Here is a 17,103-nt window from a genome sequence, read left to right on the forward strand (position 1 = left end):
CCACACTGAGCTACTGCCACGTGGCCCAGGTCCCACATGTCATTTATACAGAGGATGTAGTAGTGCGAAGCTATAATTTAGGCACATCATTCTCGACACACCCCTATATTTGGAAAAAAAATATTTTAAAAAGTTTAAAAAAAATAAACTGTTTTGGAAATCAAAGATGATCAGGTATTGTACTTGAAACAAAATATTTCCCTAGGATATTATTTTTATTGTATCCCGGGTAAAAAGAACATACTCGAAACGCCCCATGACCAGGTACTAGTCATTTTATATTTGTCATAATTTTGTCTTTTTTGCCCTAGAGATCATGGAAATCATTTTGTTTCTAAACATTTTTACAAGTACAAACTTGACCATCCTTGGTTTCCAGGAAGATTAATTTTTTTTTGACTTTTTTAAATTACTATAAATTTTTTAGTCTATGGAGGTGTGTTGCACCCGAGAGCCAAAAATCCCCTTCTCATCATTCTCTTACTCTTCAAGCGTACTCGGTATTCTTCACTGAGAAACAACTGTACTGACAATTCTACCGCCCTCGAGATTAAATGAAGTTCTACAGTTCTACCCAGCAAAAAAAAGTTGATATTCCAGCACAGTTGCAGAAGAAAAACAAAGCAGAAAATGGTTTATAACCTTACAAGCTGCTGCCAACTAGGTACTGTATCTGGTAACATGATGCACTCCGAGAGAGGAAGATGCGTGCAATTAACCTCCAACGAAACTACTACCGCGCTCTAAAGATGTGTTCAGCTCGTGCTGGTGCTGGGAGCCTTCTGCTGCCTGGCCTTCTCGACGAGCGGCGTGAGCTGCTTCTTCTCCGCCAGCGCCTTGAGGAGGTTGAAGAGGAAAGGGATGTAGTTGTGCTTCCTCCGGACGTTCTCCGTCTTCCACTTCTTGAACTTCTCTTCCTCCATGATGAGCTTCTCGCCGACGGTCTCAATCGCCGATGCCACCTCCGCGAGCGAGCTGTTCAGGGGCTCGGTGTCTGTGGCGGTGGCCTCGTTCATCTCCTGCAAGATTTGCTCCCTCTTTTTCTCCAGCTCCTTCAGCTCAGCGGTGTACACGTCTTTCCTGTTCTTTATGATGGCCATAAGGTTGAACCTGATCTCGCTCTGCGAGTAGCGCTCGATCCTCTCTTGTATGACTGGTTGCACCATCTGCAGCCAGCCAAGGTCATCGGGACCGCCAGAGTACTTCCCAAGGCTGACCGGCCCTTCCTTCAACCCATCCAGCTCATAGAGAACACCATCAAAAGGTATATAGCTTATGAAGTGGTAGACATCATCATCCTTAGTGGCAACTTTCTGCTCATCGGAAACAAATGGCTCTGGCCTTGCAAAACTGTTGTGGGCAGCCCGGATAGAGTCGCTGTTGTTGATTGCCAAGCCCTTCATGTCAGGCGCAAAAGCTCCTGTGAAATCTTTCAAGTTTGACAATTCTGGACCTATGTCGATTTCTGGGCGATTCATGAGAATCGAGAGAATAGCTTGAGTGGCACATGCATTTGTGATGACCTGAAAATGATCGATTAGATCAACTGTTTAAAGCAGAGTACTAAACAATGGCAGCTTCAGGGACATGATGTAATTAACCTGGCGAGCAAAGAAAAGGTTTGGGTTTGGGTCGCTGACAACAGGACGTTCATCATTTCCTCCAGGCATCCACTTGAAGAGAAAAATTAACCCATATACTGGCCTAAATGAGATGTAGAGGGTAATAATTTGTTAAGGCATCCTGAGAGAAGATCTTAATGACACTAACAATGAAGATTCTCACCTTAGTTCACTAAGAGAGTCCACATCGAGAGAGTAAAGCTCCTCCACCTGTTTGAAGATAGCATAACAAATTAAGAGGAGGCTAAGAGCTATGTCCCCAAATGCAGTAACATATAGGAGCTTTTTTTCTCTTGATAAATGGCAACATAAGATACAAGGCCGTCTACTGTTTTATTTTCTAGGAATCCTTAATGCCACATATATTAGGAAAAAGTACAGCCATAATCAAACTAAAAATGAAACCATAATCGAACTAACAAATAGATAAGCAGGTATAGGGGAAAAAAAAGCTTCAGTAAAGACACCTTCCTTTTGCCATGCTTTAACAGTGACATACATAGCCCACTGACCGCTAGGATTATCATGTCTTCTCATTTTATCAAAGATTTTTTTAATAGCCACCATATTTCATTCAGAAAGTTCTCTTATAGTAGAAACCTATTATTTTATGCCTCTATTCATGAAGGATGTGTACTTTAAATTCAAGTCCATGTCATCACAAACACCATCAGTATGAGTTTACCGGAAGCATTGACTAATGTATATATACTCTGCTTATCATACAGACATCATATGGCAGAGCTGTAGAGGTAGTTCCTCGTTACAGGTTCAATCAGGTTAGCATAAACTTCTTTGCAGCAGGGAGACAAACTGCTCAGAAGGCTCGTAAAGTGCACAGCTCACCAAACAATTCCAACTAAAGCATTCTACATAATTGCCTGACAATATATCAAAGATAAATGACAGAGATTTCGTATCTAAATTACGTTCAAACAAGGAAAACAATGATCCCCGGAAGCTAACCTGTACACCTTTTACTTGCATTTCCTGAATCAACTCGGTGAAAACACCTGTAAGGTAATAGGCTCAGGTCAAACATATGCAATGTTTTCAGATAGTTGCGACAAGATTGCATTAAGAACTACGAAGTGCATATAGAATTTATCCAGCTGATAGTTTGCACAATGAACAAAGACATTAAGTAGTATAATAAAGTACAGAGCTCCCTATGATTGGTCGATAAACAATGACAACTTAAGCAGTAAGCACTGGTATAACCACTGGTTTACTCTAGCAGCTGGATGGATGTTATGTTTACACTTCAGTACTTGAGTATTCCCCACAAGAAATACAATTTTTGGGAAGCAAAACTGACTCAGGGTTTCTTCATGACTAGTTATATACAAAGCTAGTTAAGGAATCAAGGATCCTTAGTAGAATCATATACAGGGGCAAGTTATGAACTTATGATGAAAATAATAGAGAAGCGCCTTCATATCAATGCAAAGCGAACGAATAGTATCAGGCACTGAAACCCACAAACTTACTAGTCCACTATTCTGATACTAAAACTGAATTGCCTGCACGGCTCGATTTATCAAATCTCAAAACAAGCCATCAAAAGATGTAAAAACATTTATGGGCTAATCGATGGCTAAGGTATAGCTACGGGTCAAACATATATGATGTTTTGAGATAGTGGCGACAAGATTGCATTAAGAACTATGGAGTACATATAGAATGCATCCAGTTCTCAGTTTGAGCAAAGAACAAATACAGTAGTAAAGAAAGTAAAGAAAGAGCTCCCTATGATTGATCGATCAAGGATGGTAACTTATTAAGCACCGGTATATAAAACCACTGGGTACTGTAGCAGGGTGAATGTTTTATCTAAACTTGAGCAACTGATTATTCCCCGTGAGAAATACAATTAGGTGGGCAGCGCAACCAATTTGGGGTTTTATTCATGACTGGATGTGTACAGTGAGAGGAAAGGGACCAAGGATCCCTAGTGGAACCATATACATGTGCAAGTTATGAACTAGAAATGAAAATAAAATAGGAGCGACCCTTCACATCGATTCGAAGCCAGCAAATATCATTGAACCATCAAACCACAAACTTGCTACCCCACTAACCTGATTCTCTCACAGGCACAACAGATACGAAAAGCTGCACATTCTGCACAACTCGGCTTATCACATCCCAGAACAAGCCATCCAGATAGGTAAACACAATGTTGATGCGATAATCAAGGGCAAGCAAGCTAGCATGCCATGCAATCGAGGGTCAATATTTATCTATTACTTGATTATTCCACATGAGAAATACAATTTGGTGGGCCAGCACAACTCGACTCGAGGCCGCTTCGTCACTAATTATGTAGAGTAAGAGGTATGGAATCAAAGATCCCTCGTAAAATAATACAGGGGCAAAAATAGAAGAGCAACCCTGCACATCAATGCGAAGCCAGCAAACATCATAGAGGCGTCGAACATACTATTCTGACTCTCACAAGTACAACAGATACAAAAAGTGCGCACAGCCTGCCTGCATGGCTCGACTTACCGAATCCAAGACAAGCCACCCAGATAATCGAACACGATGTTGATGGTGTAATCCAGGGCTAGCAAGCCAGCATATACCATGTAATCCATTATCGAAGTACAGACAACTCTTATATATAGATAAGAAGGTCGAGGTAGAGACGGACATTGCGCTTACCAGGATCAGACTCGATCGTACACCACGACATCCTGGCGGGATCCTCCGACGGCAGCAAGCGAGGGCCTACAATTGCAGCACACCACTACTCAGAACAGAAGATGACGACGCGACGCGACGCTCCCCCGGAATCTCGGGGAGGACAAGCCAGAGCACGCTTCTAGAGCATTCGAATCGAATGCTAGAAAAAGTCCGCGGCGTCTCGGAGACTCAAGATTCGACTGCTCGCGCGCCTCTGGCGATCCAAGCAAAGCTAGGTTAGGGGGCGATACCGTACCGGGGGAGGATGAGGTCGGGCTGGCTGGACGGGCGCCGGGTCCTGCGGGGACGGCGAGGGGGTAGTTCCGTCTCCCTTGAGGGCCTCTCCGGCGGTGGCGACGGGCGGAGGGGTCGGCGGCGCGGGCGCGGGCGCGGGCTCGGGAGTGTGGTTTTTTTTTTTTTGGTTGTTATCGACGAGACCTAGCTAGGCTAGCAGATGGGATGGGGGACGGAGTATCTCTGCTCGGCTGTCTCTTTGTTGGGCTCGGCCGCTCGGTCTGGTCGAGCCAGGCAAACCAGCAATAGTCCCACAATATCTGACACGTGGGTCCCAAGTGCAAACAGCATAATTTTGTATAGGATTTTTTTCAAACCATATTCAAGCAAAATATGATTCTGCTGAGACAGTAGATGCATGCAATAACGGTGATAGATGGTGGAGTGATGAAACAGCTATCTTTGCTGATTGTGTCGCTGCCCGAGAACAACAAATATGGTAGCTCATGACAGTTTGGGTTTGATAGCAACATTTCTTGTATTTGGGTCGATGAACCTTTACTTAGTAGTATTACAAACGATGTAACCGTGATGTAACTCTGGATCCAGCAAGTTTCTACGCACTCTTTTCCTTACCAGGGTATATAAGGGAACTGAAATGTTTTTAATGACACGTCTTGCTGGAGGTTTATATTTATAATTATTGTTTCAAAAAAACAGTTCGATATATTTGCATTAGGGATGGACGAGGCGTGTGTATGTTCCCTCTCTCTAGGTACTTTGCACATAGTAGAGACAAAGAGTGTGCAGCTAGCTGAAATTGGTATCTTTAGTGATGCTCCTACTTCACGGCTAATTTCTTGCGCCTTGTAATTTTTAAAATATCAATATGTAGCTTGCTAATACGAGGTTTTCGCACTTTTGCAATTTAACTAGTTAGTACATGAGAAAAACATTGTGGTATATTTATGGCATTTCACTTAACTGTTAGAAATAAATGAAAGAAACAAAGTACACTATGCTCACATGTTAACAAGCGAACAAAATGCGCGCACGTGCCTCCACCATTACTCCACACCCTTCATCGAGTTCCACGTCGTTTTGTCGAACCCGCTTTTCGTTCCACCATAGAACATCCATATGGGCCAATGTAAGATCACTGACTTTTGTTGCGTCTAAGATCTCTTTCCAGCTGCAGAGATCCACCACCAGGCTGAACTTTTAGACTTCCCTAGTTATTTAGTGGATAAGTCGGGAAGGCGGGTCAGAGAGTTCGTTGTACATCACAACACATGTAAAAAAGGCGACGGGGTGCAGATGGTCAATATTGTCATACCATTTCATGAATTAATTCATCGTTAGGTGTTTCAAGTATTAAATCATAAATATATGGGGTTTACAAAAGTGTTAAAGATCAAATTATATTTTAGCGGGTAAAATAATTTCCACCTCGCAAGGGTACACTATTCCACATCCATCTCCTTCTCCCAGGATTCTCCTCCCTTATACATAAGGATAGAAGAGATCATCGCCATGGATGCACTTTCGAGCTCAAGTTAAAGCCCTCTATGCCATTGAGCCTTGCGAAGATGGTTGGGCTGAGGGCAAAGGACCCGGGGTCGACCTGGTGCTTACAACGAGCCTAGGACGACAAAGTTGTATTACACGACCATAATTTCATACAAGGTAGAATTGTAAGTACAAAACGACCATAATTCACGGTGAACAACGAGTGACTCCACACCTAGGCTAATCCGAAGAAAACCACCAATGACAAAACGACTGCACATCAAAAGAGCTTGTAATAAACTAAAAAAACATCTCCGCGCCTCGACTGACGTTGGTCACCTCTGAAAAACAACAACTCCCACTGAACTTCACTTGTCGATGCACCCTCCACCCTATAGTAGGAAGTGGATGGTAGGACTTGAACAATCTAAGCAAGGTACCATCTTGGAGTCACCGACGACGTCGTGCATTGTGTTGTTGAAGCTCAATCTTGAACATCGGTAACACCATAGGAGCGTAACGTAGGACCTCCAAGCCTGTGTCTTCAAACATGATGCTCCCAACAGAGGGGCGACGTTGAGGACGCCTCCATCATGTTGATCCTACTCCGAATCCAGGCTTTCATCCGGAGAACACCGCCAACTCCAAGAAAGCGAGGGAGATGATGACACACTCGGCAATGCCTCCAAGGAGGTGAACGTCACCCACGGGTGCCATCACTGCCGGCCCGACAAACGCTAGACAGGATTTTCATCTGTATCTTCACCTCATCTTTACACCTCCAAGGATCGGGGCAACATCGTCCATGTAGGCTCGCTATCACCACATCACCCAACCAATGTACCCACAAAGCCATCGTCCTCCGACACCATGCACGTTGAGAAAAAAAGTGGCCATCTTGTCCAACTTGGGGAGGCACTAAAGCAGCCCACCACCTTCGGCTAGGACCACGCCACCCACAACAAACAACAATGTTGCCAGCTTCAAGGGACAACCATTATTTTGCACGCCGTAAGCTTGTGTGTGGTTTGTTTTGGAAAAAAGCAGGCGACATGTGCTCACATGATCCAACGTACATACACATTATTGGTGTTTTTGAAAGATTAAAACGTTTATATGATATGATGCACCACGATAAATGACACAGAAATGATGTTGTAAACATACAAAGAAAATGCTACGCGGATGTGGTTTATGCTGCAATGGCTGGACGGTTCGGATGCCATGTTTAACTGAGACTAGACGGCGTATACACGAGTGGTGAGGTTACGCACTTTTAGCAATTACTACTATTACATTGTGATTCACACACAAAAAAGCAATTATTACATTGCACAAGGTGTTATAAGATATTATATCCGTTCTGAAATATAAGCTTTTTTAGAAAGTGAGAATGTAAATAAAAATGGAAAGTGTACACTAAATACAAAATTCCCCACTTTTTCCCCTTTGTGATGCCTCCTCCCTCTTGCCGGCGCCGGCGCCACCTCGAACCATTAGCCCCGGCGTCCCACTGCCACAGCTTCTCCGGCATGGGTTCCTCGCGGTTCTTAGGCCCAGTTCTTTTTGACTGCGGCTTGTGCATAAGCCACTCCGGCTTGAGCTGTCCATAGAAACAGCTGTGTAATTAAGCTCCTGATAAACTGCAGCCCAGTTCTTTTCGGCTTCTTTCGTCCTAGCTTATTGTTTGAGTTGTATGATAAAAAGTCTGTAATGCCCCTGCAATAATTTTGTGTTTTAACAGCCTAATATTCAGTTGTTCGTTATTGTTTTTGCCAAAAAATTGAGAAAGAAAACAATTACAGAACATCTGAATTCTGAACATTAAACATCATGGAGAACTGGGTCGAGTACTAGCTAGCATCAAGATTCTAGGGTGGTGCGTGTACTCGGCATCTATCAATTGGATAAGAAAAACAAGGCCTAATCAAATACTCGTATCAGTGTTCATCTCGTTCTGGCAAAGAAGGAAGTGTACACGCGCATGCCGGCTTGCACATCAACCATCTCAGCCGCGCAAGGCGAATACCCGTGAGCAGATGAGTGGTGCCGCTGGGTCCGCGGCCAAGCTGGGAAGAGATGTGGCTGCTGCCGTGGAGGCCGTCCGTCGGTCAGGTTCCCGTGGCCGAGCTGAGGCAGAGCGTGGCTGTCGTCGTGGATCGGAGGCCGTCCGCCCGTTGGGTCAGCCGTCCCCTGAGATGTGGCAGGGACGTGCCTTGGAATGGAACTAGGACGATATGGGGAGCAGTTTGGCGGTGAGGGGCGACGGGGGAGGTGGCCGGAGTTGCCCTGCCAACGGCGGCGGCTGGGTGTGGCGGAGAGGAACCCTAGCGGTTTTCTCGAGGGAGAGAAGCTGAGGGTGTCGCTTGGGTCGCATCTGGTAGGAAAATGATTCGGCCAGCGCGGTGGCATTTCAAGGTAAATAGAGCGAAAATTAGGGGCATCACTATGTACCGTTTGGGTTGGGCTCGGGAAGCTGCACGAAGCTGGGGGGTACCTAGCTTCCCCCCACTACACAGGAAAGGCCAGAAACGGCTGCCCCCCAAAACGGCTTAAAATCCAGTTCTTTTGGGTTTTAACTTATTTCCACCATTAAGCTGCTTAGAAGCTTCAAAAGAACTGGGCCTAATAAGAACACCCAATTCAATCTCCTCTTGCAGCGGTTCTACACAGGCGCGCTCACGAACCTCACGCGATGGAAGGCAACGCTGAGGCGTTCACCCGTGCGCCTGCGGCAGCCAGCAGCATATAGCATTAGCCGCCTCCGAGATGGGACACAGCCTATCTCCGCTTCTCCCCCGGAGAGCCTCTGCTTCCCCCATGGACCAACCCTGCTGCTCGAGCGGTATTCTTTCGAGCTCGGTTAGGTATTTTGGATTCTTGAATTAATGTCTCAGTTTCAGATCCCAACTCCGAAGAATTCCCCAACAGGGAAAAAAACATGTGACTGTAATACTTCACCAACACGTGCAGTACCTTGTCTCCATATTGAGACATTGCGAGTTGCAACTTACAGAGGACATGAAGAAAGTACAGCACATGGAACTAGTGGCTTTCCAGCTTTGAAGGTATGAATTACTTCACCAACAATCGAACATATCTAGTTGCAACTCCTGTGAAATCAATCTTAATATTGTACAGTACTAGTTAGTTTGTGGGTAGTGTTGGCCCTGTGAATCAATCTTAATGCTCTGTTTTCACTACCCTGGAAGGTAAACATTGAAGCTTTCGCCATTACACCAGTCAACTGTTTAAAATAACAAATTCAATTCGGCTTCAGTTGGTGTGTATGCTCCCCCCACCTAAAAAAACATATTTCTAATTATCAAAAAGTTCCAACAAAAAAATTCGCATGTACATCTCGACAATCAACGTGAGTTCGTACAGTTTCACGAAAAACCGATATTTTTTGTGGCCAATGTAAAAAAGACAAAATATGTCTCAAAAAAACATTATTTTTAGCACCAAATTATGTCTTTTTTACACAGCCCAAACGACAAGCCGATTTTTCATGGAAACACTTTGTGCGCACTTAGCATAATAGCATGTGAAGATGTACACATGAATTTTTCGTTTGGAATTTTTTTACATTTCAAAATATATCAAAGATGCATTTCAAAATAAAGGGAGCATATGCATCCGATAGCCAAAACTCAATTCGGCTTCCCTTAACTGCATACTAATACAAAGCGAGCTGCAACTTACATAGGACTCAAGAAAACCATCACTAGTAATGTTCTAACATACACAATTGGCACTACTGGCTTTTCAGCTATAAAGGTAGGAAATGCTACTCCACCTCCACCAACAATCAAACATAATTATATTTGCTGGATATTGTTCTTTTGATGCCATTCCAAACACAATCCCAAAGCACAAACACGACAGGATACAAAAGCAGAAACTTACAGGCTAAATTCCTTCTGCTCATTAGCCTTCATCTTGGGCCAGATAAGATTGATGCTTGAGATGGGGCTGAGTATGTCGATCGGTTATCTTGAACAAACATGAGAGAATTCGCGTTAAAAGTTTCTATGCGTGTCACACCTTCCAATACCTTGATCACCGTTGACATGGAGGGCCTTCGAGTGCAATCATGTTGCAGGCACCACACTGCAAGCTTCATCATTCGAATCACTTCCTCCTTGCGTGAGACCATATCATCACTATGCTTGTCGATCAGATCAACCAGCTGGTTGTTTTGCTCTTTTTCTCGTAACAAATTTATGAGATGAACATCCTCCTCGGGCTGCGAGTTGTCAATGTTTTTTCTTCCACTTATTATTTCCATTATAACAACTCCAAAGCTGTAGACATCGACTTTTTCAGTGATTGACGACGTCAACCATTCAGGTGCCAGATATCCAGGTGTTCCTCTCATCCTAGTTACTACCTTGCTTTGGTCCCTATTTATTAACTTACATAGTCCAAAATCTGCCACTTTGGCATTAAAGTTATCATCCAGCAGAATATTTTGTGGCTTGATGTCCAAATGAGCAATTTTTCGCTTGCATTCCTCGTGAAGATAGCATAGGCCCTTGGCAATATCCATAATGATCCTACATCGAGTGCACCAATCAAGTGGGGCATTGTTATGGCGGTAATAGATCCACCTATCAAGTGACCCTCTTGACATATATTCATATACGAGAAGCCTCTCAGACTTCTCTGCACAAAAGCCAATCAGACCAACAAGATTGATGTGTTCAATGCTGCCAATGGTCTCGACCTCTGCCAAAAATTCTTTCTTTCCTTGTCTTGCACCTTCCAGACGTTTCACTGCAACTCTGTTTTCACCTAATTTCCCTTCAAATACAGATCCAAACCCACCCTCTCCGAGCTTCTTGATGAAACCTTCCGTGCATGCTCTCAACATTTCAAAAGAAAACCTTGTCGGCATTCCAGGCAATTGATCAAAATCAAACTCTTCATCCTTCTCTTCATACTTTCTCCTCCTTTGTAGATAAAGTGCGACAATAATGACAAGCAATACAAGAGTAGTGACAACTCCAAGTGTAGCAGCTAATATCACTTTCATTTTGTTTTCGTTTGAGGGGCTAAGTTGCATCTTTGTTTTGTTTTCAGATGAGAGGCTAAGTTGCACCTTCAGGTAAGCAGAGGAGTTGTAACCAATAGTTTCAGGTTGTATTGATTTCATGGAGAAGACCTTTGTCACCCACACACATTTTTCACCTTTGAACAAAACGGCCATGCAGGAGCAGTTCTTCAAGCAGGCTTGCTTGCAGCCATCGATGGTTGTTTCTTCATAATTTATTGCATCAAAATTCATGTATTTATCATAGTAAGAAATGTTTGGAATGGTCAAGAGCCGATGGTGCTGTATTTCTGTACAAGAGACTGGAGTTACTGGCGTGCAACCAAGATTAGGTTTGCGATCATCCACTGGCTTGAAGTAGCTTGAACTTGAATTGTTCTCAAGTGGACATGTGCATTGCCCCCTGTTGCATACCCCATACTCTCCGCAAACTGTTGGGTAATCACAATCATCAATTTGCATTACATCATATACCACAGTCCAACTGCCACGAAACAAATCATACTCGTACAGCCTTAGATGTCCATCTGACTCCAATCTCATGTACTGACAGAAGTCAGATTGTGGCAGCATGATAGTGTTGTCCAATATGTCTAGATCTGTGGTATACATCCCAAAGATGGTGAGGCTTCCATTGTTGAATGTGGCCTTTGTTGGATCATTTCCTGTGTCGTTACGTAGCATGAGATCCGTGAAGTAGCACTGTGCTGGTGTGGATCCAATATAAGCATATAATCCATCCGGGTGTACAGTGATATAAAACTGATTCTCGGTCATATTTGTTGCAGAAGTACTTGTTGTGAGCCTCATACCTTCCACAAGTGACTGCCCCAGGACCAATATGTCAGTAGGATGATCAAATGACTGCCACACAGTCGTATTTGTGTGATCAAACAATAACAGATTGCCGATCTCTGTGATCAGCATGCCAACTACAGATCGGCCCGAGCTGTTGCTTGACCAGACGTGGCTACCATCAACATCACGGAGGACCAAGTTTCCATATGTGGTAAGCTCAAGGGTTGCATTCTCTCTAACAGGGCGATCCCGGTTGGCAGACCAAACCACCTGCTGAGGGCCGACGCCGTACATCGTGAAGCAAATGGCTACCGCAAAGAGGAACTCGTTGCACGTAGACGACGACGAGAAGGAGGAGGAGGAGGAGGAGGAGGAGGCACAAAAGAACCCTGCGGTGATGTAAGGTGTAGACCTGCTGTGATGCACCATGGTGAAGATGTCGCGGACGTTGGTGCGGTTGTCGAAGAAAACAGCATTGTTAATCCAAGTTGTTGAGGGTTTGGCCGTGGAATAGTGTTTCAAGCTCTGCGCCGCCAAGAGCAGAGGTGCTGCAGCCAGCACGAGGAAGAGAACGGCAGGACCCATGGTACGTGCTTCAACGCAAAACTGGATTTTTTTAAAGAAGAATCAGTTAGCACGAGGAGGAAGCCAGGAAGGCAGCAAGAAACTGGAGATGGACCTGCAGAGTAGAAATAAGATGACACAGTAATCACACCTGATTGCCGAGGGGATGATGTGATCGCCGGAGGGATCGCCAGACAGGGAGTAGCTCTGGGATTTTTGGAGATGGCCGGGCTGGTCTGAGTCGTTCCAGGGCGCCACTGACTGACTGGCAGTGCGCTTGTGCTGGCCCATTGAGTGTATGACTTTACGTCAACGAGTCTTAGTGGGCTGGTCATGCGGTCTACCAATCTCCCCTGTTAGGCACGGAAGCATATGATCTGCTGCACTCAGATGTTTTTAGTATTAGTAAAGATGACACTGACGGTCTCTCATGCTTGACAAGTCTGAACCTGCGTTTACCACACAAAAAAACAAGTCTGAACTCCTTTCTCCAACAATAGGTAACTCTGAACCAATCCGATTTCTTAATCATGAACTCGCAGGGACTGGTTCTATGCTTGATATTTTTAGTGGATAACATAAATTTTATTTCATTTATGTTTGATTGAAATCTTCAGGATTTTTTACTGTGTCGCTTGTTTGATTTGTATGTTCAAATCCTGTAGAAACTCTGAAATCTATTGGAAAGATTCTTTTGTTTTTCCTGTGATGGAATAAAAAAAAATCCGAATATACATGGTCGCAATCTTGCATTTTTCATGTTCCCACATCTTTAAAATCATGCAAAAGAAATAGGCCGTAGATATTTGATGCTTGGTTATGGGATTATAACCATTTTATTATATGTATGTTTGATTGATAGGTTGAACATGGACCCCATTATGCGAGGATGGCACTGTGGGGCCAGGAGTAAGTGTCATTTTGACGCTATTCCCACTTGATTAGCATATGGCAATGCAAACACATATCATCCAACTTTATAACCTGTAATTCTTCTTCAACTTGTAAATAACAACAGAATGCCTGAACCAGAACCAATATACACTTCCTTTTACTTACATACCAGCTACTCCAGAATGTATACATCTTCTTTTCTTGAATACAAAATGTACAAACCCAAAAAGCCTCCAAGCACCATGGCATCATAATCTGTGCTTATCAGCCTCCCAGCTTCTTATAGCAGATCATCACCCCAGAGGCCACAACGGCCTGAACATTCACAGATTCTTAAATTTTTACAAATATCTATATCCACATCTTCTTCCTGTCCGTTTTCTTCTAAACCTGCACCTCTTCCTCAGTTGCTCTTGATAAGGAGCAGCCCGATCCCGGTGACGACGAGCGTGGCCGGGAAGCCGAACTGGAGGTGGCTGAAGAAGGAGAGCGTGTACCCGAACTGTCGGGACCTGCGCGCCTGCTCGCAGACGATGAGGTTCGCGGCCGATCCCAGCAGGGAGAGGTTTCCGGCCACCGTACTCACCCAGGCCAGGAGCAGCCACGCGTTGGTCTCCGCGGCTGGGGAGATCGCCGCCGCCGAGGCCGCCACTCGCGCGCCGAGAAGGAGGACTGGGGCAAGGCACAGTGGAGTCTGTCAGTCAGGGAATGTTCAACTGTTTCTGTTCTGTAGAATGTAGAATGATCGACCAATCTGGAAGAAGCTGGGACCTGACAGTCTGCCTAGCATCTACTAATACATTCAGACATTATTGCACAGCCTATCCAAACTGAACCATGCCACTGTTTCATTTCCCTGCTTACTGTGTTTTTTTTTTTGATTAACTGTGATATTGTACATCTTGGGATCATCAATTTTGAATTGTGGGAAAAATTAGATGCCCTTTTACTCTAATTTATATGTGTTATAGGACAAATGAAAAGGAGAAGCTGAGGTGCAGTGAATATGTTTTCAGGTTCAGCCAATATGGAGGCGGAGAAGAAACTAACCGGTGGGGACATTCGAGGCGACGTTGGAGAGGAAAAGGATCACCAACGCAAGGATCACTACACCGGTTGGCGTGTCGATGCGCGCGTAAGGCTCCATGAACTCCCAGAATGCGCTGGGAATGCCGGTCTTGTTGAAGCCGTCCACCGTGATGAACATCCCACAGAAAAATAGCAGCAGTGGGTAGGAAACCTGAATTTTTGTTTTTCGGCAGCACCACAGTAAGCAACAATTGAACAGCACGAAATTACCATCACTTGGATTTCAGTTAGCCATTGGTTGGACAAGAGTATGTTAGGCCTTCGATCAATTATTAATCTCAAGATACAGTTAGTAATTGTACTAGTGTGAATTTTAGTCTCAGAAAGAACAGAGTGGCCAAACTAATTCTCTGTACAGATTTCGAACTAAGTAAAATCAGATCGACTGTAAAACAAAGTTTTCATTCCAAAAGTGAGTCCGAATTTCAAATATGTACACATGTGGCTGAAGGTTCATTTCAGTTCAACTGCAGACAGAAAGAACGACAGTGAAGAAAGAAAGGCATGTTAGTTACCTTCTCGAGGCAGGGACGGGCGTCCTTGAAGTCGAGGACGATGAGCGCGAGGGCGGCGGTAATGGCGCTCCAGGACATGTTGAGCCCCAGCAGCAGCGCGACGAGCATGCCGAAGGTGATGACGTACACGCACGTCTTCCACAGCTTGTTCTTCCACTCCTCCATGGCCAGCTCCTCCTTCTCCTCCACCGAGTTGTACGCTTCTTCCTCCTTCGCCACCACCGCGCCGTTCACGCCGACGGCCCCGCCCCGTCTCTGGTGGATCCCAACCTTGGTTGCGTCGGCGTCGGGCTTCTCCGGCTCGCAGCAGCAGCAGCAGTGCGCCTCGCAGCCTCCGGCCGCGTCAGGGGAGCCGCTGGAGCCGTCGATCAGCCTGGCGCCGCGGCCGCGCGGGTGCGACATGGTGGCCGGCGTGAACCGGTGCGAGGTGACGTCGTCCTCCTCCACGACCTCGACGGCATCGTCGTGCGCCACGTCGACGCACTTCTCGTCCGACAGCTCCCTCCAGTACAAGCACAGCAGCATCCCCGCGTTCACCACGACGCCGACCAGCGTCGCCGGGAGGATCCCGAACACGAAGTCGCCGAAGGATATCCCGCTCTGCACCGCGATGACAAGGTTCTGCGGGTTGCCGATCGGCGTCGCCGCCGACCCGATGTTGGCGCTGGACGCGAGCGCCAGCAGGAAGGGCTTGGGCGGCAGGTTGTTCTGGCGCGCGATCTTGAGGATGAACTCGGTGAGCACGACGCAGCAGGTGTCGTTGGTGAAGAGCGCCGACGCGAGCGCGGAGACGACGCAGGTGCGGACGAGCAGGTCCTTGCCGCCCTGCGACCGCCACGAGAGCAGCCGGCCCAGGTGCCGGAACATGTCGGCGCGCTCCAGGTACACGCTCACCACCATGGTGCCGAAGAGCAGGCCCAGGATGGGCAGGTCCACGGCCGCGTACGCCTCGTCGGCGGTGATGACGTTGAAGAGCACCATGAGCATGGCGCCCAGCAGCGACCCCGCCGTGCGGCCGATGGGCAGGAACGGCACCGCCGGGAACACCGCCAGCACCCAGAAGATGGCGAACGACGCCGTGCCCAGTGCCACCTTCACCGTCGGCTCCATCGCCATTGCTGAATTGCCTACTTCAGCCCAAGCCAAAGATTCGACTACAACACTGAATCTGCGGGATTCTCCTCTTGGGATTCAATCCAAGAACAACGAGCTACGTACCTAACTCTTCACCGATAAATCTAGAAACTAAATTCTGCAATCTAGCTACAAGATCTGTGCCTTGCTGCTCACTGGTCACTGGACCAGCTAGCTCACATGTGAAGCTACCAACAATAACAAGAGCAGGACCTCAACTGCAATTCCAATAATGGAGGCACACAGCCATGCACGAACACGTACCAACAAACCACCAATTTGATCAGGATGTCTCCATGGATCCCAAGGAAACCAATCCACGAAGGTTGAAGAAGATGAAGAGCTTGTGCAGGAACTACCTAGCAGCTAGCAGTGGATGTCGCGACATGGCATGACATGTGGTTCTTCTTCAGAAAAGGAATGTAACACTTGGCATGCTCCACATGGCCTCCTAGTAGATTGCCCCACCTGGATATTATTTTCTCTCTACCTCTCTACCAGTCGATCGATGGGACAATGTCCACACCAAAAGAGAAAGAAAATTATTTTGTGTTTTTCCAGAGAGAGAATTATGGTTGGCTCGTGTGGAGAGCTGGATCACCTCGTCGTTGTGTGCTCACCACATCCTCACATGACCATGATTAGGGCGAAACTGTTGCTAATTACAATTGGATGCCGACTGGTCTTGGATCCTACTGGCACTGGCAATAAAAAAATAATATTTTCCTACCCTTTTTGTTCCTGGTTTCCTCTAAACTAGGATTATCACTGGGCTTTGAATCCGATTGGACATGCAGGAATGAATCACATTATGATGACTGGAGCAACAGAAGAGGTGGAAAAAATTTCTCTTGACTTGGTAGAACACATGATTGGGATGTAATTAGGGAGGTCATTTTCAACTTTTGGTGCCACATCAGTAACTGTGTTGCATACTATTCTGCATTTCTACCACGGGAGCGTCTAGGGAGCGGCCGCATGCCCGTTAGAGAATCTGAGC

General features: G+C 45.8%; 3 protein-coding genes across 4 annotated transcripts; all 3 read right to left on the minus strand.

Annotated features, from left to right (window-relative positions):
- Nucleotides 1-550: 550 nt before the first annotated feature.
- LOC127305275 (ubiquitin carboxyl-terminal hydrolase 2) lies at nucleotides 551-4,772 on the minus strand. 2 transcript variants are annotated; one of them, XM_051335687.2, is made up of 6 exons: nucleotides 4,567-4,772; nucleotides 4,290-4,355; nucleotides 2,589-2,635; nucleotides 1,786-1,832; nucleotides 1,602-1,704; nucleotides 551-1,523 (listed from the first exon to the last, which is right to left on the minus strand). In XM_051335687.2, the coding sequence occupies exons 2-6, from the start codon at nucleotides 4,318-4,320 to the stop codon at nucleotides 756-758; spliced, it is 996 nt and encodes a 331-aa protein (XP_051191647.1). In that variant the 5' UTR covers nucleotides 4,321-4,355; nucleotides 4,567-4,772; the 3' UTR covers nucleotides 551-755. The 2 variants fall into 2 exon arrangements, with proteins under 2 accessions (XP_051191647.1, XP_051191648.1); XM_051335688.2 differs by having other exon boundaries at nucleotides 4,562-4,772.
- Nucleotides 4,773-9,912: 5,140 nt separating this feature from the next.
- Nucleotides 9,913-12,510, minus strand: LOC127305276 (G-type lectin S-receptor-like serine/threonine-protein kinase SD2-5). Its single transcript, XM_051335689.1, has one exon. It carries the CDS (start codon nucleotides 12,490-12,492, stop codon nucleotides 9,991-9,993), a length of 2,502 nt encoding a protein of 833 aa, XP_051191649.1. The 5' UTR covers nucleotides 12,493-12,510; the 3' UTR covers nucleotides 9,913-9,990.
- Nucleotides 12,511-13,495: 985 nt separating this feature from the next.
- On the minus strand, nucleotides 13,496-16,624 carry LOC127305277 (silicon efflux transporter LSI2). The gene is made up of 3 exons (XM_051335690.2): nucleotides 14,970-16,624; nucleotides 14,416-14,605; nucleotides 13,496-14,037 (listed from the first exon to the last, which is right to left on the minus strand). The coding sequence occupies exons 1-3, from the start codon at nucleotides 16,083-16,085 to the stop codon at nucleotides 13,769-13,771; spliced, it is 1,575 nt and encodes a 524-aa protein (XP_051191650.1). The 5' UTR covers nucleotides 16,086-16,624; the 3' UTR covers nucleotides 13,496-13,768.
- Nucleotides 16,625-17,103: the final 479 nt, after the last annotated feature.

Source organism: Lolium perenne, chromosome 6 (assembly GCF_019359855.2).
Source record: "Lolium perenne isolate Kyuss_39 chromosome 6, Kyuss_2.0, whole genome shotgun sequence".
NCBI lineage: Eukaryota > Viridiplantae > Streptophyta > Magnoliopsida > Poales > Poaceae > Lolium > Lolium perenne.